Here is a 25,577-nt window from a genome sequence, read left to right as displayed (position 1 = left end):
CTTTCCCCCTTACCAATCTGATTATTAATGTGTACTGGGCTACCATTGTTCCAGGGCAGTAAGAGGAGTCTGGTTATATAAAGTTATGTTATGCAATATTATGCCTTTGTGTGTTGTAACCACGTTTCCTTCGTTTTACCAGTTCACTTCTGGTTGGGTTACTTGTCTACTTTTATAGATGAGCATATGGGTCACACTGTTTACTCTTGATGGTTGTGCACAAGTTCCATTGAGAGCAGCATCAGACACTATATATGGGTTGCTTTACGTACCTTATGTGAGTTGTGACATACTTAGCAGTGAAAAGTTCAGCTAGTGTTAGGTGTAACTGTGACAGACTACACAGACTCAGTAATTCGGTATCATCCGGCCTGATCTTTATTTACTGGCAAGCTCTGTGCCTTTAAAGGGAGTCTATCATTGGAAAAAATGCTTTTGAGCTAAACATAAGTCTGAATGTCTTTAAAAAGGCTTTTCTGTTACTACCTTTACTCCTTCAGTTGTCCCTGCCATTTCTTTTTAAACCGCTTTATTTCTTTATGCTAATTAACTCCATGGAACTCCCTGGGCTTTCCCCAAGGCCTCCGAGCCTTCCCCCATGTCATACCTTTAATCACCTTCCACTGCTTGTGCTCTGTCTGCCCTCCTCGGATACTCCTCCTCCGTCTGCCCTCCTCCTCAATTCTCAGATCTTCAGAGAACTACACCAAAATGGCCGCTCAGACATGCCCAGTACTGTCCGAGCGGCCATTTTGGTCTAGTTCTGGAGAACTGAGTATACTTTTCTCAATTCTCCAGAGAACTACACCAAACTGGCCGCTCGGACAGTACTGGGCATGGCCATTTTGGTGTAGTTATCTGGAGAACTGAGCTTTGAACTGAGAACTGAGGAGGAGGGCAGATGGAAGAGGAGCAGTATCCGGGGATGAGGAGGGCAGACGGAGCACAAGCAATTGAGAGGAGTTATTAAAGTTATGACGTGGGGGGTTGCTAGGAGGCCTTGGGGAACGCCCAGGGTGTTCCGTGGGGTTAATTAACGCAAAGAAATAAAGTGGTTTAAAAAGAAACGGCGAGGACAACATAAAAAGTAAAGGTAGTAGTAAAATAGCCTTTTTAAAGGCTATTCAGACATATGTTTAGCTCAAAAGCACTTTTTCTACTGATAGACTCCCTTTAAGAAACTCTAAATGCAAATCAAATCAATGAACAATCTACTAGACCTTGCACCCTAATGGCGCCTGTAACGGCAAGCATTGTGTCATCTATTGTAACCATTAAAGGGGTATTCCCATGACGTTTGTTCACTAACCTGCAGGCTGTTGTGCTCTCTTCACTTCCTGCTTCTCTCGGCACATAGGTGGGCGGGGTTTCACTTGCACGGGATTGGTTATAAATGAATTACCACAGTGTGAAGCTGATGTTGCAGAGCTGGATTTGAGTCAGTTTGCATTGCATACAGAGGTAATGGACTCCCTATCTCAGCCCTTATCAGCCAAATTCAATTAAACCGACTGATAAGAGCTCAGAAATCCCGGAGCTCTCTGAGAAGCTTCGCTACTTAAAAGACACAAACATCTCAGAGCTGCACCCAGCCCCTCCCTCCCCCCTGAGAGCAGGCAGCTACATCACTTCACAAATGAACAGATAATCCCAAGGGCCATAGAAATGGAGTGTAAACAATGAAGTGAATAAATTAAGATAGCAGCCAAACAAAGCAGTTTTGATAAAGCAATGTATTTAGGAAAAGTCTTAAATCCCCATAAACTAGCAGTATAGATAGGATCCTTGTAATGGGACAACCCCTTTAAGTCTTGTGTTTCTTGTTGGAGTAAAATTATAGCCAAAGTTTTAGTAGTATGTCTGGAACGGGAATGTTTCAGGATAATTTTAGGGATACTTTATAAGGTTTTATAGGGTACCAAAAATGGTTAGAACTGTGTGTCTACATGATCACTGCTACAGTGACAACCTTTATATACAACCTACTGAGTATGTGATAACTATTTATAGAATCAAATAATGTGGATGTACTTTTCTTTCTAATCTCTAGTAATTGCATGAAAGCTAAACCCTTCCCGAACACCTCAGCCACGTGAAATAAACACCACCCTTTTCTGCACTTCCCACCCAGGACTGGAGAGACTGAGAACTGATGTAGTGTTCTCTAGTTATTGCTCAGCATCAGGAACCTGGATCAAACAAGAAACTCTTCCTTTCACCAAGATTTTTGCAGTCAAGGAATCAACAATTCTTCAAAAGGACATTTTGGATGCCAAGGGGATTCTCATTGTGGAATTTGGATTGTCAATTTCATAGGAGACACTAAACTGTACGAAGGCAGTAAGTAAACGAAATGTGATCCAGTACAAAGGGCTTATATCCTGGCAGCGTGTCCTGGCACAAGACAGACAATATTAGACGAGAGAGGAAGAATAACAGTGTAGTGTTCTGAGGACTGGAGGAGCATTTCTGATAACCGAGCCCCGGGCCGCAGGGGACTTGTCCTGGTAGAGTGTCACTAGGTCAGGCAGCATGTGGCAGTCATGCAGAGCTCGCATAGAAGAAAGCTGAGAGCTAAATGCAGCCCTCTGCATGAGTTCGGTGGAGGGGCTTTAGAGCTCAGACACTACAAGTCCATCGATACAAAGAATGCATTAGGTGATGCCGGGGATATTAACTCCAACTCCTCCTGTCCAGAGACAGCTGTGTCTATGCCAGCCAGCCCAGCGAGGACCTACAGCAGAGGCAGGGGGTCTCCCCTCACTGGATATGGTAAATGTCATTTCATTCCACTGCTTATGACAGAGCGATGATCTCATTACATATTCTGTAACTCCTTCATTTCTGCAGCACAAGGATTTTAGGTCATTTTTAACAGATTGTTATTAGCATCTTGTCTGGGGGAATCTGTAGGGGATAGCCCACTATTTGTAAGCAGTTGGCACCTATGCGGTCTGTATAACAGTCCTTGTCTTTGTATTGCCTTACTATTGGATTATAGCACACAAATACAGCAATGTAATAATAATCCTGTAACAAACAAAAGCTTGTCAAAGTTTTCACAGTTTTTGGGCAAGGCTACTGTAGTCTGACTTAAGAGCCCATTTCCGGTACAGTATGTGCAGATTAAGCATTGACCTCTGAATGATCGGCCATGTCTATATTTTTGGCTGTTGACTGGATTAAGGCAGATTAAACGCACAGTTTATCTATTTTCTGTGAAATTTAATTTGGATAAGAGTCTTCTGTATAAAGTTATTTCTGGTTTACTGTAATGTTCTTCAGTTGGGTGGATGACGGGAAGAGTAGCCATGTTTACCTCACTGTGTAATGTATGGGTAATGTATACTTTTTAATTTGCTTTAGTCGTTTATTTTATATAATTATATATTTCCAAATAAATGCATGTTTTACTTTTGGATACCTATTAGATATTTTATAATACAGCATACTCAAAATGAATAAACATCTAGTAAGTATTCTATATGATTTAAGATTATATTGGTATAGAACTGAAATGTTCTTCCGATTTTATGTATTATATTGTAGCTGACCAAATACCTAATGTGGATTACAAAAATGCTTGAGTCTAACTTGTGGCTTTAGCTTTGTTTCTGCTTTCCTGGGACCTTTGACGATTTTTTAGTACATTATGTTTCATGTCGCATTTTATCTACATGGTTGACATTAATGCTGGTAATCCTTGTCACCTTAAAAACCTAAATCATTATCTACTAACCTGTAGTCACTTTGTATGACGTTCATTGTTTACCTGCACTCAGGTATTTATCCAGAATTGAGACTATATGTTCTTCCTTCCTTTCCATACATCTTCTATTAACACTCGAGCTCTTTCCTCAATCCTAAAGTTTTATTTTTTTCCTATCATATTATTTCCTGTGTTTATGCACAGAGGAGAATGTGATAGACAGAGTTTATTTCAGTGTACAGATTTGCAATACCTACTTCCACTATGAATATATCTAGGTTCATATATAACGTCTTGTTTTTTGCAAACTACTGTCATTTGTTGTTAGCTGGTATAGTTTGCAATACTCCCTACAGTTTCTATTGTTTTGTTCAACCTCTTGGTATGTGTATGACAAAAAAGCTTCCGCCATGAGTTGAATGATAGCTTAAAGGAACACTTCACTTATACACAACATATGTAATTAAATCCCAGCAGCACAAGGTGAGTATAATAGGTGCTCACCTCCGACAAAACCGGATATAGCCTCCCTCTATGGGCAAAGTATATATTATACACATTATATTACTGTATATACATACAATATGTCTACAGCATTTCTGAGCTTGAAAGGTTTTTGTACAGCAAACAATAGCATGGTACCATACTAATGCTAAAAACTTTTGAGATAAAAAAGTATTATTATTGACGAAGCTTTAGCTTTTTAACACAGTATTTAATATCACATAGACATAAAATTAAAACAAACATACGGTACTTTATCTTACCAATTCTGATCAAAAGTGTCTTGCGATTATTCCATTACTGTGGTCCCTCCATGTACACTGAGGTGACGTCCATAGTGACAAAAAGTTAGATCCTATGGTGACCAAATGCTAGTCACAGCAGTGATGTCATTGCTCTGCTTATGACTGACTGCTGTGGTCACCTGACATTTCCTTACTATAAACAGTGTGTCGAGGGGCAAAAGGATTGGCAAGGGAAGCCCAAGAGCAACTACAGGGAACTGAAGTAGAATTGCTAAGGTAAGCATATTGGAAAGTTTATTTTTTTTTATTTTGGTCATAATTTAATAGATAAATATCTGTGATGTGCCAATAATCTGTATACAGATGCCAAGCCGCAGTCCACAGATATATTAAATTACATCGAAATGTATGAATGCCAAAATCACATAGATTAAAATCAGTACCATGTACCGTATATGCAGCCACTTGTAATCCAAGAGCAGATAAGTAAGACTAAGTGCACATCTTTACTATCGTTTTTGTGCTGCGTGCGCTTTCATTACCACAAGCATTTACATTTTGGCAGCGGTTTCAAGACGTCTGTTCTGATCAATTGCTTTTACTGAAACATACTGCACAAAAAAAATAGTGTGACCCTGCACCTCCACCACAGGGAAAATAAAACATTACACAGTGGCTATTAAATTCAATGGGCATGAAGACAGAGAAGGAAATACGCCTAGAATTCTCCTTTCTTAAAGTCTGTTGTTAGTAAATTGGTTGTAAACAGTCAGCGCGGTGTCTTGTAGAGGTCTTTCTACAGTTTACAAATCTGCCTCTAACATTCAGTGTTGGAGTTCCATTTTCATTTAAACTGCCATTTTATTCATATGTAAATGAGGAGAAAGTGATTTGCCTGGGAATCTAGAACTAAGACCAAAGCCAAAGTCAACTGCGTCAGAATACGGCTCATTAGTGTCTGACGTAGAAAGTCTATATGCCAGTCACTAATGAGTTATTATTAGTTATCCTCCTTTGAACCTGTTCTAGTTCAGCTATATCCTTTATACAGGTACAAAATATTATGTACAGAATTCTACATGACCCCTGTGGCACCTCACTGGTCACTTTGATCCAGTCTGAGTATCTGTCATTCATATCCCCATCTAATACCATTTGTGAGCTAGTTGTTAACCCAATTACACGTATTTTCACCAGTCCCAGTGCTCTCAATTTTTCCACCAATCTTTGCGGTACCTCTGAAATCTCCAGATAACCTACATCCACCCAGTCTGGAACCTACCTCCTCATAAAAGATGATCAGAGTAATCTGACAAGACCTATTCCTCATAAACCTAATATATTCCAAGATAGCATCTCTTAGAAAACCGTCAAGTAATTTATCTACAGCAGAGGTAAAAGGCCTATCATTTCCAGGATCGCTTTTTCAACCCCTTGTTTGAATATTGGCACTACATTTTCCTTGTGCCAATTTTTTGGAACATAATTAGTCATTAGTGAATCCTTAAAGGGGTTGGCCACTTTCAGACCAATATCAAGAGACAAATGTTATGGTTTGTATAATAAAAAGTTGTACAATTTTCCAATATACTTTCTGTATCAATTCCTCACGGTTTTCTAGATTTCAGCTTGCTGTCAATCATTCTGTTATTTTTAGTGGATAAAACTCTGACCATGGTCATGTGATTTACGGTCCATGGTCATGTGATGAGCACACAGGTGCACGGCTGATTATCAAGCAGATGTCTGATTACTGTGCTGTGGCTATAACGAGCGGCACCTGTGTGCTCATCACATGACCATGGACCGTAAATCACATGACCATGGTCAGACTTTTATCCACTAGAAGTAACAGAATGAATGACAGCAAGCAGAGATCTAGGAAACTGTGAGGAATCGATACAGAAAGTATATTGGAAAATTGTCCAACTTTTTATTATACAAACAATAACATTGGTCTGAAAGTGGACAACCCCTTTAAATACTAGATATAAGGGGCTGTCTATCACTATGTATAATTCCTTTGGAACTCAGAACCATATGCCGCAAGGACCTGGTGATTCGTCTTTTTTAGTATTTTGAAGGCATCTTCATACTTCCTCCTGAATTAATCAAGTAAGGTTTAACATGATGAAAAATGATGGCATTGTTCATAGATTTTTCCTACGTAAACACAGTAAAAAAGGAATAGATCTGCCTTTTCCTCATCCTACTCCACTGTTACACCCAGATTATTTTTTAGATGGCCAACATTGTGAGTTTTTAGTTTCCCATTATCTATGTAAAGTAATTTTGGATTATTTTAGTTTCCTTGACAATTGTTCTTTCTGTCTTTATTTGTCTTTTGCACGATTTATTTATATCTTATTTGTTTAATACATTACTTAAGCCAGAGTAAAAGGCCAATGCAAGAAGTGATTGACAAGTTAATTGTTGATCGTGCTCACAGTATGGTTGTATGGAGTTTAGTGGCTCAAAATTGTATTACTGGATTTTAAGTCTGTGCCTATTGGTGCTACACATGTAAGAGTAATAAATAGATAACATTACATTCATAGTAGCGCAATTTGTAAGACTGAAAAAGACAGTCCATCCAAGTCAGCCCATCATTTTGTAATATTATTAGAAATAGCTTATTGACTTGTGGACAAAATAGGTAGGAGTTACATATAAATGTAGCCTACAGCCTCTGATCGCAGGATTTCATGGGAGCCAAACAGTGAAATTCCAGAACTGATTAAATTAACTTGTTGTTATCTGTCTTTATTACGGGAACTCAATTTAGCTGCTGTTTCTGTAGTGTCAGTGACAATTGTGCCCTTGGTGCTTGACAACATCCTTGCTGACAAGCACTTATTGAAGAATGGCATGGCCTTTACTCTCCGTTTTTTGTATGTTATTTATCAGATTCTTCCCCCTGTGCTATACTTTCCTGGACTGTTAGGAACAAGTAATGTGCAGAGTTTGCTCTAATTCTCTCTAAAGCCTGATCCTTGTGGATACAGTTACAGATAAGCAAGTAATTGGATCATTTGGGACACCTCTAAATGCCAATTCTTTATAGAAAGCTTAAGCAGCTAATGGAGAGTTCGCTAGTGATATTCTGCAGTATAAATATTTCATTTGTCAGGTATGTCTACTGCTGCTACACTTTCAGCTGAAATAGCGTCTATATATATTATATACTACTCATAGTATAGCACATGCAGCATTAAAGTTGTATAAATATAGTCACAATGGAGCTGCGTAAAATCATATATGCTGGTTATATATAATTTGATATGTGGCTGGAACAAACAGGCAGCAATAGAGAAGCTGAAGTGAAAGACATTTGTCTGTATTTGGAGAGTACGTCTATTGCTGTAGTCAATACTGCAGTGCTGATAGCGGGTGCTTTGATTATTCACAGTGGACTGAAGACATAGGCATAGATGTGTGCATTATAGACCTCAGACCACAGCAATCCATTACCGTTCTAAGATGTGTCTGTACAGACCAAGTACAGGATCAGCAAATGCACTATTCAGCAGAGGCCTATTGCATCCTCCAACAAGCTATAGATTAACACATAGATGTGTGCATGTAAATATTTTATCTTTAATATATAATATTTACTAGATATAGTAAATGCAATATAATAGTGGCAATGTACACAGCATGCTGTAAAGTGACCAAGATTAAAGAAGACCTGCCACCACTCCTGATATGTCTAAGTAAATACTTCTATTCCCTATGAAATAATATTTCTGGATTACTTTTTCTGTATTACTCATAAAGAAGTATATCTTCTGGATAAGCAGAGTCCTTGCTAGGGGCGTGACTATCAGGGTAGCAGTGGTAGCAGCTGCCACAGGGCCCCGGATATCAGGGGGCCTGGCGGTAGCTGCAGCGACTGCAGATTTTCTGTTTGTTTTTTAATATAGGCCCTATTTACTTCCCGATCCTGGTTCCTGCTCACGGCCACCGGTGCTTCCGCTTCTGTGGGTGGTCCACTATGAGGCATCATACTGTGTGCAGAGTCCGCTATGGAGAATAATAATGTGTGCAGGGGCCATTATGGGGCATAATACTGTGTGCAGGGGCCATTATGGGGCATAATACTGTGTGCAGGGGCCATTATGGGGAATAATACTGTGTGCAGGGGCCATTATGGGGCATCATACTGTGTGCAAAGGCCACTATTGAGTATAATACTGTGTGCAGGGGCCACTATGGGGCATAATACTGTGTACAAGGGCCACTATGGGGAATAATACTGTGTACAGGGGCCACAATGGGGCATCATAATGTGTGCAGGGGCCACTATGGGGTATCATATTATGTGCAGGGGCCGCTTTGGGGCATCATACTGTGTGCAGGGGCCGCTATGGGACATAATACTGTGTGTAGGGGCCGCTATGGGGCATAATACTATGTGTAGGGGCTGCTGTGGGGCATAATACTGTATGCAGGGGCCACAATGAGGCATAACAGTGCGTGCAGGAATGCGGGGGGGGGGGGGGTGCTTGGCCAGTTGGAGTCTGTGGGGGGAGGGGCCTATGTCAAAAGTTCATCACGGAGCCCTGCTATTTCTGGTTACAATACTGGTTCTTGCAGTTACCCTAAGATCTTACCAGAAAACGATAAGCCACCATTTACAGTGGTCTATGATTGACTGTTAATTGTGGTCTACAAAGGGGCACAAAGCATAAAACGTTTAACACTTTTTGCACAAAAAAGTGTGACTTTTTCTTTTTTGATTCGCTCTCCTGGCTTTCCAATAAAGGGTGAGGGTATACAGAGAGACTGGGCCACCTGCTCCACCAGATTTATTTTAATAGATGCCAGAATTTCCTACTAGGCGCACAGCCAAGTGCAGAGTGTGCCCCATTTATTAGGAGGTGTGTACCTAGTCATAAAAGAGATGTACCCTCCATCGGCGCAGGAGTTGTGAAGACTGGTATTGAAAATGCCGGTCTACATAAATCTCCAGCATAGAATATATCACAGCACTGTTATCTTATCATGTTCTTAGATTTATTAAATAAAAATATTTTGTACACTATGTAGACTGTAGTTTTTTGTAACCTGGCATAGGTCTATATCAGAGTTGTATAAAGCCAGAGAGCAAATATAAATGTATAAAGTGGTGGTACAAAATGCAAGCCGTCCACATGGATGCAGTGTGCACCGCTTCTCTCTACCTCTTTGCTATTTAGCATTCTGCAATTATGATAAAGGTCTATGCCAGACCTAAATGGCAAAAAACTGCAGTTGCATCATCTACAGAGTGCACAAAACCTTTTTATTTAATAAATTCACTTAAAGGGGATGGCCACTTTCAGACCAATATTGAGAGACAAATGTTATTGTTTATACAATAAAAAGTTGTACAATTTTTCCAATATATTTTCTGTATCAATTCCTCACAGTTTTCTAGATCTCTGCTTGCTGTCATTCATTCCGTTACTTCTAGTGGATAAAACTCTGACCATGGTCATGTGATGTGGCTGTAGTACGGCTGTGATATATTCTATGACTGAACTTTGGGTAGCAACAAGACCTCAAGCACCTAGCTATCCTATGTCCTGAGTGCTATCTCATATATTACTACTGCTGTAAAAAAAGTCAACACCCTGCTGATGGTCTGGTATAATTTCCATATCATAATACAGAAAAAAAATCTTAGTGGCCTGCTACATACCCAGAACACAGGCTATGTGTGAACGGTGCAGACACAATTGAAAATCCTCAAATATCCGCCTTGCAAATCTTTACAAGGATTCTTGAATGTATCATATTCAGCGACAAGTGAAGCTGCTCTTACAGTCTTTGGGTACACAGCCATTTATTACAATTTGTTGTTATCTTTTTAGACTTCATGAATGTAAGATATGGAGCAAAGTTTTAGGCCTTAATTCATGATATTACAGTATATAACAGCACATATTTCATCTGATTATATAATGTCATGTATATTTGATACAGAAAACAAGATTAAAGGCACTACTTAAATGTGCAAGGACAGGGATTATTGCAAAAATGCAAAAATATTAATATTAGTATACGGGTCCTTTTAGGCGTCCTGAGAAACCTCTTAGAACATGTCTGATTCTAGGATCACACCTATGCCCAGTTTCCGTTCTTTGGATCCACATGGGGACCTGAAAAATGGAAAACCAATCTGCTTAAAAAGTGGTTACTCATGGAAACGATGTGGTCTGGCAACTTGCTGCCCGGTTTCCACCCAAAAAACGCGGAGAGAAAAGTCCTGCATTTATCAAGTGGATTCAGGGACGGAATACCCCAAATGTAGAGCGAGTGCTGGTGTGAATCCAGTCTGATTCAGATCTATTTTCCTGGATCAGAAAAAGTCTTCCAGTTTGTGCGTGAGATTTCCTTGGACTGCACATTGAAGTTGCTCATCCCAGCATCATTTTATTCTTCCGTGTTTCCCGAAGGATAACAACAATCTGCGTCTGAATGGCCCTGTGTACTATAAGGAACCCCATTAACATCTACTGGGAAATCAATTTTATTTCACATAAATGATTTCTTTTGTTCTATGATGAGTGTTTATTTCTAGTCCAGCAGAAAAGCTCTTCTGACCTGCCAGTCTGTTAGTCATGCCGGCCAGATATGTTCTGCAGGTGAGATTTATGGCTGTGATGACTTCTGATGGTTTATTGTAGAGCAAATGACTCTCTGGAGATGGCAAAATCGCAAGATCGTTTTACTAGTTTTATCTTTCAGTTTCTCATGATATTTTTCATATTTTGCAGAGACAGATCCTAATAGTGGCAGCTACAATAATCTGTCCAGTGGGACGAGCTACTACAGCTGTGTCAGTCAGATCACTATAGGTAAGAAGCAAAGCACCATCACCAAAGGTACAAGAAGACAAAAAGATCAGCACAAGCTCAACATATCTACCATTAGCCTAACAGTGTATTAGGCTAAAACCCAACGCATAAAAAACACAGCTAAAAAAATGCTGCAAAAAAATACACAACAAAAACAAGTTGTATTTTTTATTTTTGTGTTTTTCATTAACCTTTTTCTGTGTTTTTCTCTGCACTTTATTCTTCATCTATTAAATATATAGAGAAAACGCTCTGAATTCCACAGCTGAAATTAACATGACACATTTTTCAAAGTTGCATATGTTTTTAAAAACAACACTTTTACATAGCATTTTTTTTTCCCGCAGTGTGTAGATGAAATAAAATCACATATCCTTCACTTTCCTAGTACTGTAAAACTAAGCTTTTGTTTTCCACTGTGTTTCCTTAGGCTGAGACCCCACAGTGCGACAAAAGAGGCTTTTTTTGTTGCAGATTTTGCTGTGGTTTTTTGAGCCAATGCCAGAAGTAGATTAAGCAGAAGGAAGAAGTATAAGAACTTCCTATATATTTTCTATTCTGTTTGTAGCCATTTTAGGCGTACACTTCTACCTTCTGCTCAATCTAGTCTTGGCTTTGGCTCAAAACAAACTCAGCACAATCTGTGACAAAAAAGCTGCCTTTCTGCAATGTGGAGACTCAGCTTAAGGTTAAGACCTGACAGAGCAAAACGCAGTAAAAAAACATGGCGGAGACGCATCATGTTTTTCATTGTATTTTTCTCAGTAGACTTTCTGCCTCTATTTTTTTTTTTTTTTTTTAATGTAGATTGTGAGCCCCACATAGGGCTCACAATGTACATTTTTTTCCCTATCAGTATGTCTTTGGAATACAGGATGGAAATCCTTGTAAACACGGGGAGGACATACAAACTCCTTGCAGATTTTTTTTTTTTTTTTTTTGCATTTGGCAGGGTTTGAACACCAGGATTCCAGTGCTGCAAAGCTGCAGTGCTAACCACTGAGCCACTGTGTGGCCCCCTGATTTTCTGCCTCTATTATACCATGCCAGCGTTTTCGCAGGTATAGTTGACATGCTGCAATTTTCAAAAACGCAGGCATTTTTGTAAACATAGCTTTTCCATGAGATTAGCCAGAATCTCAGACACTTTGCATGCACTGTATTTTCACAATGTGGGGTTTCAGCCTAAGGGTCCATTCACATGGAGTAACATGCCGCGTGACCTGGCCGCAAAATAACGCGGCGTATACGATCCAGGCTCCCATTGAAATCAATGGGAGCTTTTACGGCACTCAAAATCTCACACGCCTTATAGGTGCCAGGTCATGCGGCACATTACTCCGTGTGAATGGACCCTAATGCTGAAATGCAGTGCTTTGTTTCCAGAAAATCCCATCCACACATTGCAAGAAAATACCCTAGTGGAAATGCTGCGATTTCCAAGACCATCACATTTTTGGAAATCAAAGCATGTCAGATATAACTACGGAAACATTGGCGGTTTCTGATAGCACTAATTGAAGCAGAAAGTCCACAGAGAAAACCTCACCGCTTTTTGGCTGCAGCCCACTACATGGGGCATTAGCCCATGGAATACCCATGGAAAAAACAGTGTTTCGCAGTCACTGCAAAGTGGATGGAATTCTACCAGATTCCACCCACACATTGTGGAAAAGTGCACGCAGCAGATGCCCTGTGATTTCCAAAACTGTTGTGGTTATGGAAATCGCAGCATGTTAGTTATACCTACGGAAACTGTATAGCAGAGAAATGCTATGAGGCCATTGACTTCAATTCACTCTTTAATGAAGTTGAGCAAACAGGCACAAAGACTACTAGGAGAGGGCAACAGCCTCTTTTTGTTGATATCCCTTACTTTATTTTGATAGTTCCCATACTACATTGTTATGAATGTATGTGCTGTTATATTATACAAGCCATAAATGTTAATTGGATTCATATTTGGATGGATGACTGTAGTCTTGTCAAACACCCCAACAAACATTTCCGAATGTGTCCCACTCACCCCCAAATCTGGAACAATTATAACCAAACATAATTATAGCTTATTGGCCAGGCATTCTTCCATAGTGAGACTGAATCTTACCATGCAATAACCACAAAGTCAGCGTTTAAATACTACACAAATGTAATGTATAGGGATCAATCAAACTACAGACTTGACAAGTACAAATAATACTGTTCAGATACAGAATAAACAACTAAATCCAACTATTATATCCAAGTATACACTGTAGATCAGAGATGAGCGAACACTGTTCGATCGAATAGATATTCGATCGAATATCAGGCCGTTTGAGGTATTCGATTACAATCGAATACCACGAGGCAAGCGCACTAAAAATTTGTATCCCCTCCCACCTTCCCTGGCGCGTTTTTTGCACCAATAATTGTGCAGGGGAGGTGGGACAGGAACTACGACAACGGAAAAAGTAATTGGCTGGCTAAATCAGGTGACCTCCAATTTATACGAATGGTGGATTTAACATTCGGTTAATTTGAGACTGTGAACTATGTGACTCTGAGACAGGGATAGATGTACAGGCAGGGTTAGCTAGGGATTACCTTTATTTAGGTGGGAATGTCACTCACCTAGCTCTTTGGGGCTCTATCTGGTCGGAATTCCTGTCAGCTTGCGATATGCAGGAGCTGATTTTTTCCCATAGGAATGCATTGACCAGCGTTGATTGACTCAATGCCATACAGAGTACAGTATTCGGCCAATCAACACTGGTTCTGCCAAAGGAGGCGGAGTCTAAGATCAGTCCACAGCAGTTTCCATTGTGGTCCGATCTCAGATGTAGCAGTGCTGACACAGCTCTGCTACACCGGAGAAGCAGCAGAACTCAGCATACACACCAGAGATGTAGCAGAGCTGAGTGTGCAGCAGGGTTCAGCGCACGCTCAGCTCTGCTACATCTCTGATGCAGCAGAGCTGAGTGTGCAGCAGGGTTCAGCGCACACTCAACTCTGCTACATCTCTAATGCAGCAGAGCTGAGTGTGCAGCAGGGTGCAGCGCAATCTCAGCTCTGCTGTATCTCGGGTGTAGCAGAGCACAGTGCACACTCAGCTCTGCTACATCTCGGGTGTAGCAGAGCTCAGTGCACACTCAGCTCTGCTACATTCGATGCCTGATGCCGCAGAGCTGAGTGTGCAGCAGGGTTCAGTGCACTCAGCTCAGCTACATCTCTGATGCAGCAAAGCTGATTGTGTAGCAGGTTTCAGCGCACACTCAGCTCTGCTACATCTGAGTGTGCAGCAGGATTCAGCGCAAACTCAGCTCTGCTACATCTCTGATGCAGCAGAGCTGTGTGTGCAGCAGGGTTCAGTGCACACTCAGCTCTGCTACATCTCTGATGCAGCAGAGCTGAGTGTGCAGCAGAGTTCAGTGCACATTCAGCTCTGCTACATGTAGCAGAGCTCAGCACACGGCCAGCTCTGCTTCATTTCCGGTGTAGCAGAGCTGGCCGTGCGCTGAGCTCGATCTCTGGTGCAGCCGTGCTGAGTGCACGGCCAGCTCTGCTTCATCTCCGGTGTAGCAGTGCTGGCTGTGTGCTGAGCTCAGCTGCATTTCCGGTGTTTTACTAAGCTGAGCGCACGGCCAGCTCTGCTTCATCTCTGGTGTAGTAGTTCTGGCCGTGCACTGAGCTCGGCTGCATCTCCAGTGTAGGCGAGCTGAGCGCACGGCCAGCTCTGCTTCATTTTTTCCCCATAGACTATAATGGGGTTCGATATTCGTTCAAATAGTCGAATATTGAGGGGCTATTCGAAATGAATATCGAATATTTCACTGTTCGCTCATCTCTACTGTAGATCGCTGTTGGCCAAAAGCTTGTTTAATCGACAACTATCTAGCCCAACTCCTCATACAAATGCATGCTTAGCTTAGCTAGGAAAGGGTAAAAGCCGCTGTCATGCTGCAATTGAGGCTTATCTCCTCAAGAACAAAAGGATTGGACAGTTGAATTCCAACATGTCCCCTAACATCTGACAAACTGGTTAAAATTGGCAAGTTTGTCCTTTCACCTCTAATGGCCAGTTTAACAGTCTACGATTATAATCATATTCCTTATATCTGCATTCACATCTTGTCTTGATCCTATAACTTGCATGTAAGTCTGTTCTTTATTTGTATACCACCATGCAAGTAGTTGCACCAAGCCCATGGAGAGGCATGCACCACTTGTATCTTATCCTACAGTGGCGTTCATATATTAAATGGAATTTCTCATATACTGACTGCTCAGAACACTTCTTCCAGCTAATATGCTTCTCTGCAGAACTTTCCAGTTATCTTTGGCTCCTCACATTTTCAGTTCATCTCCAGTTGTCACCTTTTCTAGGAACTCAATACTTGCATCATACTGTTCCCTTTAATAATACAGCACCCAATGCTGCCACAATATTGTTCCTGCCGTTCCTACCAGTACAGCACCTGTTGTTTCCTCAATATTGTCTTTGCAGCAACACTGAAAACTGTCCATTTTACTAACCCCGATATTCTGCATATTATTGCTCTCAATACAGTTTCTTAGGTATCCCAATATTCTAATTGATATACTGCTGCAGTTAACCCCCCCCCCGAAACCATGGTGCTGAGTGTGCGCTGAGCTCTGCTAAACCCGAGATGTAGCAGAACCGAGTGTGCGCTGAGCTCTGCTACACCAGAGATGCATCTCTGCTACTCAGCCCTGCTACATCTCGGGTGTAGCAGAGCTCAGCACACACTCAGCTCTGCTACATCTCGGGTGTAGCAGAGCTCAGCACACGGCAAGCTCTGCATCATCACAGGTGTAGCAGAGCTGTGCACTCAACACTACTACATCTGAGATCGGACTGTGGACCGATCTTAGACTCCACCTCCTCCAGCACTCAGCTCTGCTACATCTCTGGTGTAGCAGACATCAGCGCACACTCAGCTCTGCTACATCTCTGGTGTAGCAGGCTCAGCGCACGGCCAGCTCTGCTACAACTGTGCACTCAACATTGCTACATCTGAGATCGGACCACAATGGAGACTGTTGTGGACCGATCTTAGACTCCTCCTCCTCCGGCAGAACCAGCGTTGATTGGCTGAATGCTGTACTCTGTATGGCATTCGGCCAATCAACGCTGGTCAATGCATTCCTATGGGAAAAAGTCAGCTCCTGCATATCGCAAGCTGACAGGGATCCTGACCAGATAGAGCCCCAAAGAGCTGTTTGAGTAACATTCCCCCCTAAATAAAGGTAATCCCTAGCTAACCCTGCCATTACAGCTATCCCTGTCTCACAGTCACATAGTTCACAGTCTCATATGACCTGAATCTGAAATCGACCATTCGTATAAAGTGGAGGTCACCTGATTTAGTCAGCCAATTACTTTTTCCGATTTTTTTTCGATGCCTCCGTTCTTGTAGTTCCTGTCCCACCTCCCCTGCACAGTTATTGGTGCAAAAAAAGTGCCAGGGAAGGTGGGAGGGGATACAAATTTTTAGTGCGTTTGCCTCGTGGTATTCGATTGTAATCGAATACCTCAAATGGCCTGATATTCAATCGAATATCAATTTGATCGAACGCTGTTCACTCATCTCTAGTGAGAGTCTGTTGGTTTGATCAGTTGCCAATGGATACGTCCATGAATGCGGGAACTTTTTATGGTCTGAAACCCAGCCATGATTTCCTTATTGTGGCTAGGATATCTTCTCGTACATGTAGTGTCCCTGCCTGACATACTGCCCACAATAAAGTAGCCGTGACTGTGGTTTTTAAAATGTATGTGGCCATAGAAAGTTTGTGGATTCATGGTCATATCTGTTGGAAAGCGATCAAGACAACAGACTGTAGTCTGATAGTTAAAGAAAATCTCTAAAACTATGTAAGATTTTTAATTATATTTTTAATAATTTGAACATTTAACAATAGTTACGGTCATGGGAAATCCCATTAAGTATAGGAAACAGCAATAAACCAAAGAATTAAACTATAACAAACTTTACATTGCTCACTGACCCATCAAAAGGCCAGATCAAAACTATGGTAAAGGAAAGGTTTAGTGGTGTCCACGCCATGTTCTTCACAACTTCCTTCTATGTCCTCAGATTATAGCCAAGATACAATACATAAGGGATGATCAGGCTGAGTATAACTATAATGCTGTGTCTTCTGTGGATCAGTATATATACTCCTGGGAATTAACAACCTGAGAAAATAACACAAGTATAGGGATAACATGATTTTCAGCAGCCTAGAGAGAACCCATTGAGTATAATAAACCCAGCAACTTCTCTCATGCTGTGTCCCAGTATGGTGGTTAACCTGACTGTAGACTGGGAACTTCAGACAGTAGAAATTGTCCTATAGGGAACATAAAATCATCAATAACATGGTGCTTGCTAGATGTCAAGAACGCTATAACCACAACATTAGTGGAATATTTCTACAATAACAATAGTACTATTGGATCCAATAATAAATACTAGTAAATAATTGGGACATAAATACTTTTGTGAATTACCGATAGATCTCTCCTTTGTATGCCACAATTCAAATATTTTAATAATGTACTTCCTATATTCTAGGTTTTGAAGTAAATGGACCAGTTGCGATAGGAATATCACATTGGAAGCCTCCATATGTTCACAATGAAACATACCATCCATATGAACAATCCCAGCACAAGCCTGAAGTCCCGGCAGCTCCAGTGTCTTGCTCCTTCCTTACACAGATGGATGTATCAGCATCTTTGTCTTGTCCAACTTCTCTGTCCATCATTCCTGCAGTCTCCCGCAGCAGCAGTCAAGATACCTTGAGTCAAGACGCCGAGGCTAACCAGGGTAAGTCTTTCTATTGCTCCTCAGACCTGTATATATATATATATATATATATATATATATATATAGTTGTGGCTAATCCTATATGATGAAATAATTACTATAAAGTAAAATGGAGGGTTTGCTCGAGAAGTAGTTCCATCCTATAACTTAATTCATTTTGAGGAAATGTACTTGAATGTAATCTCATTGGCTTCATGCTGCAATATGGGTCGCAGTCTGTTGTGGCAAGAAACGCTTGCGTTTTTGAAATTGCATCAGCAATGTATGAATGTATGAAAGCCCCATCCACTTTGCAGGTATTATAAAATGCAACATTTTTTGCAGTGGTAATTCTGCCATGGCCAAAATGCTATGTTTTGGCAAAGTGAGGTCCCGGCCTCAGACAATGTCTATGGCACTGACCAGCCATGTAATGCCTATTTCATCTTCGTCAGGCATTCACTCGGCAAATGTTATGCAAAATTAGAATGAAGCATGTTCAATTTCATGATGAAATTGTTCTCAACAGAGTTAAGCTGCCACCAGAGGAGTGCGTCAGAGGCTTAATCCCATATCTCCGCATTGAGAACACATGCATGCTTAGTCAAACCAAGTGTGCATGTGTACATCTGAAAGCTATTGAAGGTGTACAGTCATGGCCAAAAGTTTTGAGAATGACACAAATATTATATTTTCACATGATCTGCTGCCCTCTGGTTTTTATGTGTGTTTGTCAGATGTTTTTATCACATACAGAAATAGAATTGCAATCATATTATGAGTAACAAAAGCTTATATTGACAGTTAAAATGAGTTAATGCAGCAAGTCAATATTTGCAGTGTTGACCCTTCTTCTTCAGGACCTCTGCAATTCTCCCTGGCATGCTCTCAATCAACTTCTGGACCAAATCCTGACTGATAGCAGTCCATTCTTGCACAATCAATGCTTGCATTTTGTCAGAATTTGTAGGTTTTTGTTTGCCCACCCGTCTCTTGATGATTGACCACAAGTTCTCAAAGGGATTAAGATCTGGGGAGTTTCCAGGCCATGGATCCAAAATCTCTATGTTTTGTTCCCTGAGCCATTTAGTTATCATCTTTGCTTTATGGCAAGGTGCTCCATCATGCTGGAAAAGGAATTGTTGATCACCAAACTGCTCTTGGACGGTTGGGAGAAGTTGATCTTGGAGGACATTCTGGTACCATTCTTTATTCATGGCTGTGTTTTTAGGCAAGACTGTGAGAGAGCCGATTCCCTTGGCTGAGAAGCAACCCCACACATGAATGGTTTCAGGATGCTTTACAGTTGGCATGAGACAAGACTGGTGGTAGCGCTCACCTCGTCTTCTCCGAATAAGCTGTTTTCCAGATGTCCCAAACAATCGAAAAGGGGATTCATCAGAGAAAATGACTTTACCCCAGTCCTCAGCAGTCCACTCCCTGTACCTTTTGCAGAATATCAGTCTGTCCCTGATGTTTTTTCTGGAGAGAAGTGGCTTCTTTGCTGCCCTCCTTCAGACCAGGCCTTGCTCCAAGAGTCTCCACCTCACAGTGCATGCAGATGCACTCACACCTGCCTGATGCCATTCCTGAGCAAGCTCTGCATTGCTGGTAGCCCGATCTCGCAGCTGAAACACTTTTAAGAGACGGTCCTGGCGCTTGCTGGTCTTTCTTGGGCGCCCTGGAGCCTTTTTGCCAACAATGGAACCTCTCTCCTTGAAGTGCTTGATGATGCGATAGATTGTTGACTGAGGTGCAATCTTTCTAGCTGCGATACTCTTCCCTGTTAGGCCATTTTTGTGCAGTACAATGATGACTGCACGTGTTTCTTTAGAGATAACCATGGTTAACAGAAGAGAAACAATGATGCCAAGCACCAGCCTCCTTTTAAAGTGTCCAGTGGTGTCACTCTTACTTAATCTTGACAGATTGATCTCCAGCCCTGTCCTCATCAACACCCACACCTGTGTTAATGGAGCACTCACTGAAACGATGTTAGCTGGTCCTTTTAAGGCAGGGCTGCAATGATGTTGAAATGTGTTTTGGGGGATAAAGTTCATTTTCTAGGCAAATATTGACTTTGCAAGTAATTGCTGTTAAGCTGATCACTCTTTATAACATTCTGGAGTATATGCAAATTGCCATTAAAAAAACTGAAACAGTAGTCTTTGTAAAAATTAATATTTGTATCATTTTCAAAACTTTCGGCCATGACTGTGTGACCACCCTGATACTCCATCCAGATAACTGGTATTCAAATTGGCCCTGAAAACCGAAAGTTTTTCACATATGATTTTCATCTGTGTCAGACTGGTGTTCAGAGATCCCTCAGACTTCTTTTCTTTTTAAATGTACCGTATTTTCCGGACTATAAGCCGCACATAAAAACCTACGATTTCCTCAGAAATCGTAAGTGCGGCTTATAGTCCGGTGCGGCTTATATATGGATGGAAGCGGCGGCAAAGACTGCGTGCCGCTTCCATACATACATAAAAGGCACCGTAAGGGTGCATTCACACTACCGAACGCCGGCGTGTATCACAGCCGTACACGCCGGCGTTACAGCAGGGCTGCCGGACACTTCCTATTCATTTCTATGGGAGCAGGCATGCGAGCGCTCCCCATAGAAATGAATGGACAGACACTTCCCATTCATTTCTATGGGAGCCGGCATGCGAGCGCTCCCTATAGAAATGAATGGAAAAAAGCAGTCCATTCATTTCTATGGGGAGCGCTCGCATGTCGGCTCCCATAGAAATGAATAGGAAGTGTCCGGCAGCCCTGCTGTCACGCCGGCCTGAAACAGAACGTGAAGCTTACCCAGCGGTGCAGGGCGGGCGGGCGGGCATTCAGGCCTCCTCTGCCTCCGATGTTCCGTCCTTCTCCTCCGGCGCTCGCTGATAATGGCCGGGGCGCATGCGCAATATCATAATGCTTCTACTGCGCATGTGCCCTGGCCATTATCAGCTTGCGAGCGCCGGAGGAGGACGGAACATCGGAGGCAGAGGAGGCCTGAATGCCTGCCCACCCTACACCGCTCGGTAAGTTTCACATTCTGTTTCAGGCTTTTATTTTAAAACGGGGGGGGGGGGGGGGGTTAGTTTAACCTAACGTTTACGGTTGGGCTCTATCAGCATGATTTTGCTGATAGAGCCCCTCCTCGCCTGCCGAGCGCTTCCAATAGAAGCGGCTGGCACGCGGGGGGTTAAGCGGCCGCTGGCAAAGTCTGCCTGCCGCCGCTTTCAATAACATATAATGCGCACCGGACTGCGGCTTATAGTCCGGTGCGCCTTATATATGAACCGAGACGGACTATAAGGCGCTCATGGGCAATGCGGCTTATAGTCCAGTGCGCCTTATAGTCCGTAAAATACGGTAGATTGTGAACCCCATATAGGGATCACAAAGTAATTTTTTTTTTTGTTTTACTCTATCAGTATGTCTTTGTAGAATGGGAGGAAATCCACACAAACATGGGGAGAACATACAAACTCCTTGCAGGTGTTGCTCCTGGCAGGATTCGAACCTAGGATTCTAGCACTGCAAGGTTGCAGTGCTAACCACTGAGCCACCCTGTTTCCCCTGATCCCTTGTAGACTTGATTCTATTGAGGAATCCTTGATAATCAAAAATAGGACATATGAATAGTCTCATAGAAAGCCAGTGGTTTTAATATAGCCAATAAACAAGATTTACATCTGTGTGAATACAGCCTATCTATCTATCTATCTATCTATCTATCTATCTATCTATCTATCTATCTATCATGCTCCCTACCACAATACATGCTTCTACTACACTCATCTGTAAGTGTTTATCGTTTTGGTTGCGATGTTGGATCCAATCCTTGTATGATTTAATTCCGCCATCATTGAGTTACTGTACTGTGATGAGAGGGAAGGTAATTGAATACCTGGCTGTACAGGTCACACGTGCATTGTTTCTATGGCCGGTATCAGATGTACTTTCCTTCCGCTGTTGTCTTTCTCTCTCTGCTCAGCAATTAACAGCCTATTTAAGAGCCGTACATAAACTAAAGCAGACATTTCAATAAGCAGACATGACTCGTGACTCAGTTGACCTTCTCATTTTCCTTCTTCATAGGATAGAGTTTAGTCTATTAGCCCTCTTGGAGGGAGCTTTGTTGCTCTCCAGTTAATGTAGCTGACACGTATGACATCACTTGACAGTAGCTGACCCGTATGACATCACTTGACAATACTTGTTGCTAGAAGAACTTTAAAAAACATTAGAAATAAGTTTACAGTCTCAATTTAAAAAGTCTATTATTTTGTGACTACAGCTCCTTTATAAAGAAAACCTCTGTAGTCTGATCCTGTAGTAACATAGTAAATAAGATTGGATAAAAACAGAACTACACCAAGTCCATCCTAGAAACCTACTAAGTTCATCAAGATTCCTTCCCAAATCTTTGGATACTATCCTGAAAATTTCTAGCTTCCATAACCTATGATATTCTTAAAGGGGTTGTCCAGGATAAACTGATAATTAACTCCTAAGCTAACCCCCCTCCCCCACTTAACTTCTAATTTACTTCAATTTAAAGAGGACCTTTCACCATTTTGCCCACAGGCAGTGTTATATACTGCCGGAAAGCTGACAGTGCGCTGAGTTCAGCGCACTGTCGGCTTTCCCGATGTGGGCCCGGTGTGAAGAGCTTACGGTCCGGTACCGTAGCTCTTCTATGGTCAGAAGGACGTTTCTGACAGTTAGCCAGAGACGTCCTTCTTCACAGCACAGCCAATCGCGCTGTGCTGTGAGAGCCGGGAGGAACGCCCCCCCTCCCTCTGCTTGCAGTACTCGTCCATAGACGAGCATTATCAGGGAGGGAGGGGGCGTTCCTTCCGGCTCTCACAGCACAGCGCGATTGGCTGTGCTGTGAAGGACGTCTCTGGCTAACTGTCAGAAATGCCCTTCTGACCATAGAAGAGCTACGGTACCGGACCGTAAGCTCTTCACACTGGGCCCACATCGGGAAAGCCGACAGTGTGCTGAATTCAGCGCACTGTCAGCTTTCCGGCAGTATATAGAACTGCCTGTGGGCAAAATGGTGAAAGGTCCTCTTTAAAAAAAATCTATAATTGCCCATATTCCTGGAGCGGTCATGTGAGCACCCCAGAGACACTTTCTGATAATCCAGTGACGTTCTTTCTCCGCTTCAGAAACAACGTCACCTTTACTTTTCCCCCTTCCCTATCCCCATCAATACTTACCAAGCCTTCCTGTGTCTGAGGACAGCTCCTCTCTGTTTTCCTGTCTTCTAGCAGTGGGCGGAATAGGTTAGCTAGAGAGACGGGGGACGGTGGGATGGGCTAGCAATGGGCGGGATTGCTAGTCAGTGAGAGCGGGAGGGGCTACGCTTAGTGAGACAGTGAGAATGGGAGGAGCTAGGTTTAGTGAGATGGAGGGTTTTGTTACAAGTTAGAGAGGAGGGGGAGCTGAGTGAGAGGGAACTAGTGTAGGAGCTACATAGAGGAAGCAAACACCAAGTAAACAAAGCCAGAGAATGCCAGCAGCAACCAGAGACACTCAGAAATCACCCCCAAACACTGCTAAAGGTATATGGGTGTACTTATTAACCCATTACTAGCACTAACAGACCTTTACAAAAAAAGATTTTCTGCCCGGAAAACCCCTTTAATTTCAAGAAAGGCTTCCACGCCCCTTTTACAATCCCTTCCATCCTCCCATCCTTATTGCTTACATTCTCGCTTGCATTCATGCTAGCATTTAACAAGAAGAAATGGCCAGATGGAAAGGAGTATGACTGCAAGATCCGGCTAAACACGGGGCTTGTTGGCAGTCAGTCACCATGGAAACTCAAAGGTCTGCAGAAACAATTTGCAGTTAGCATGCAATAAAAACATCATAAAGGTGTGTATATCATCTAAGAATAGCAGAAATATAAGAAAATGATCCAAAATATAACTTGATTGGAAACCGGCAAAAATATGCTACACTCATGTGTCCCTGTAATGCCACGATTGGGGCCTTGTAGTTGAATGTTACATTTATTTTCCAAGACCAAAATTATATTTAAGGGTATACAGCAAAACAAATGCAAATGTTCAGTAGCAAACATTCACTATTCACTGTAAAAAAAAAAAAAGGTAATGAATATTGTGATGAAAACATTAAAAACAACAGCATTTTACAGTAACTCCATAGTTGGTGCAATTCTAGCAAATCCTATCCACACATTGCAAAAACAATCTGCAGTGGAAAAGCTGTTTCCAAAAATGTATCATGTCAATTATACCTACGGAAACGCTGGCATTTTCTGTAGATGTATAATAAGGGCAGAAAATCCGCAGACGAAAACTTTGTGAAAACGCTGTGGAAAAAAAACGCAATGCATTTCTGGAGTTTTTTTCCGTAGCATTTCCTACAGCAGAAAAAATATCAACATAGTCAATGGTCAATGCTTGCACAATTTTGTGGATATACTGAGGTATCCACCTTTGAATCATGTGGCCAAAGTTGCCATTTTGGCTGTACTGGTAATACTGCCGTCAGGGGCCGCGTGTGATCAGGTTGATGGGAATCTGACTGTGTGTGGCTGCCATAGCCTGTAAACCTTGTCTGAGGGCTAGTTCACACGGAGTCAAATAGGCCGGATTTTGACGCGGAATCTGGCTCAAAAAACCACCTCCCATTGAAATCAATGGAAGCCGGACATTTCCCTTTTCCACAAGCGGTTTGTTCCCGCTCGCGGAAAAAAGAAACGAGCTGCCCTTTCTTCAGGCAGATTCCACCTCGCGACACCATTCATTTGGACCTAATCCAAAGCGGAAAGCTGTGACTGGCATGGCAGGCGCATTTCAGTCCGGATTCTGACGCGGCTTCCCGCGTCAAAATCCGTACCATTTTACTCAGTGTGAACTAGCCCTTAGAGTCCATTCACACAGAGTTTTTTGGCGAGTAAAAAATCAGCTTCAGGAATTAGGAAATTTTTTTTTCCTCCAGCACAGTGTATGGACAATGAAAAACTGCTAGTGATTTTTGCACGCGGTTTTTGCCAATTCCACATGGATTTTACACCACCTTGACTGCGAAATCCGCCTAAGGGATGTAAATGCCCCACGGGATGTAAACGCCGTAATTTGCCCGCAGCGGAGAGGCTGCAGGAAAAATCATGGCGTTTTACAGTGCAAGCCGCTGCGGCTTTGCAAATCACAGCATGTCAATTATATCTACGGAAACACCGGCGGCTTTCCCATAGATATAATGTCAAGAGAAAGTCCGCAGAGGAAAACTCTGTGAACTTTCTCTTAAAAGCACTGCAGAAAGAACCGCAATGCATTCACGCAGCTGTTCTTTCCGCAGCACTTTAGTGCTGCAATTACGGCCCGTGGCGCCTTAGCTTAAAGGAAGCTTTTTTTCCACTAGCAGAAAAAATCTGCTAGCGGGAAAAAAAAACTAGCAGAACCCATAGAACTCT

At 42.1% G+C, this 25,577-nt stretch overlaps 1 protein-coding gene across 1 annotated transcript in view; it reads left to right on the top strand.

The window, feature by feature from the left end:
- The first annotated feature begins 2,280 nt into the window (after positions 1 to 2,280).
- ANO4 (anoctamin 4) overlaps positions 2,281 to 25,577 on the top strand; it is a 153,035-nt gene continuing 129,738 nt past the window's right edge. The window contains exons 1-3 of the mRNA XM_075274615.1: positions 2,281 to 2,772; positions 11,220 to 11,300; positions 17,882 to 18,136. Of these exons, the coding sequence (XP_075130716.1) occupies positions 2,544 to 2,772; positions 11,220 to 11,300; positions 17,882 to 18,136 (565 nt within the window). The 5' untranslated portion in view covers positions 2,281 to 2,543. The remainder of the gene's footprint in view (positions 2,773 to 11,219; positions 11,301 to 17,881; positions 18,137 to 25,577) is intronic.

Source organism: Leptodactylus fuscus, chromosome 5 (assembly GCF_031893055.1).
Source record: "Leptodactylus fuscus isolate aLepFus1 chromosome 5, aLepFus1.hap2, whole genome shotgun sequence".
Classification (NCBI taxonomy): domain Eukaryota; kingdom Metazoa; phylum Chordata; class Amphibia; order Anura; family Leptodactylidae; genus Leptodactylus; species Leptodactylus fuscus.
Note: the sequence above shows the minus strand (reverse complement) of the source record. Positions and strands in the feature narration are given on the sequence as shown.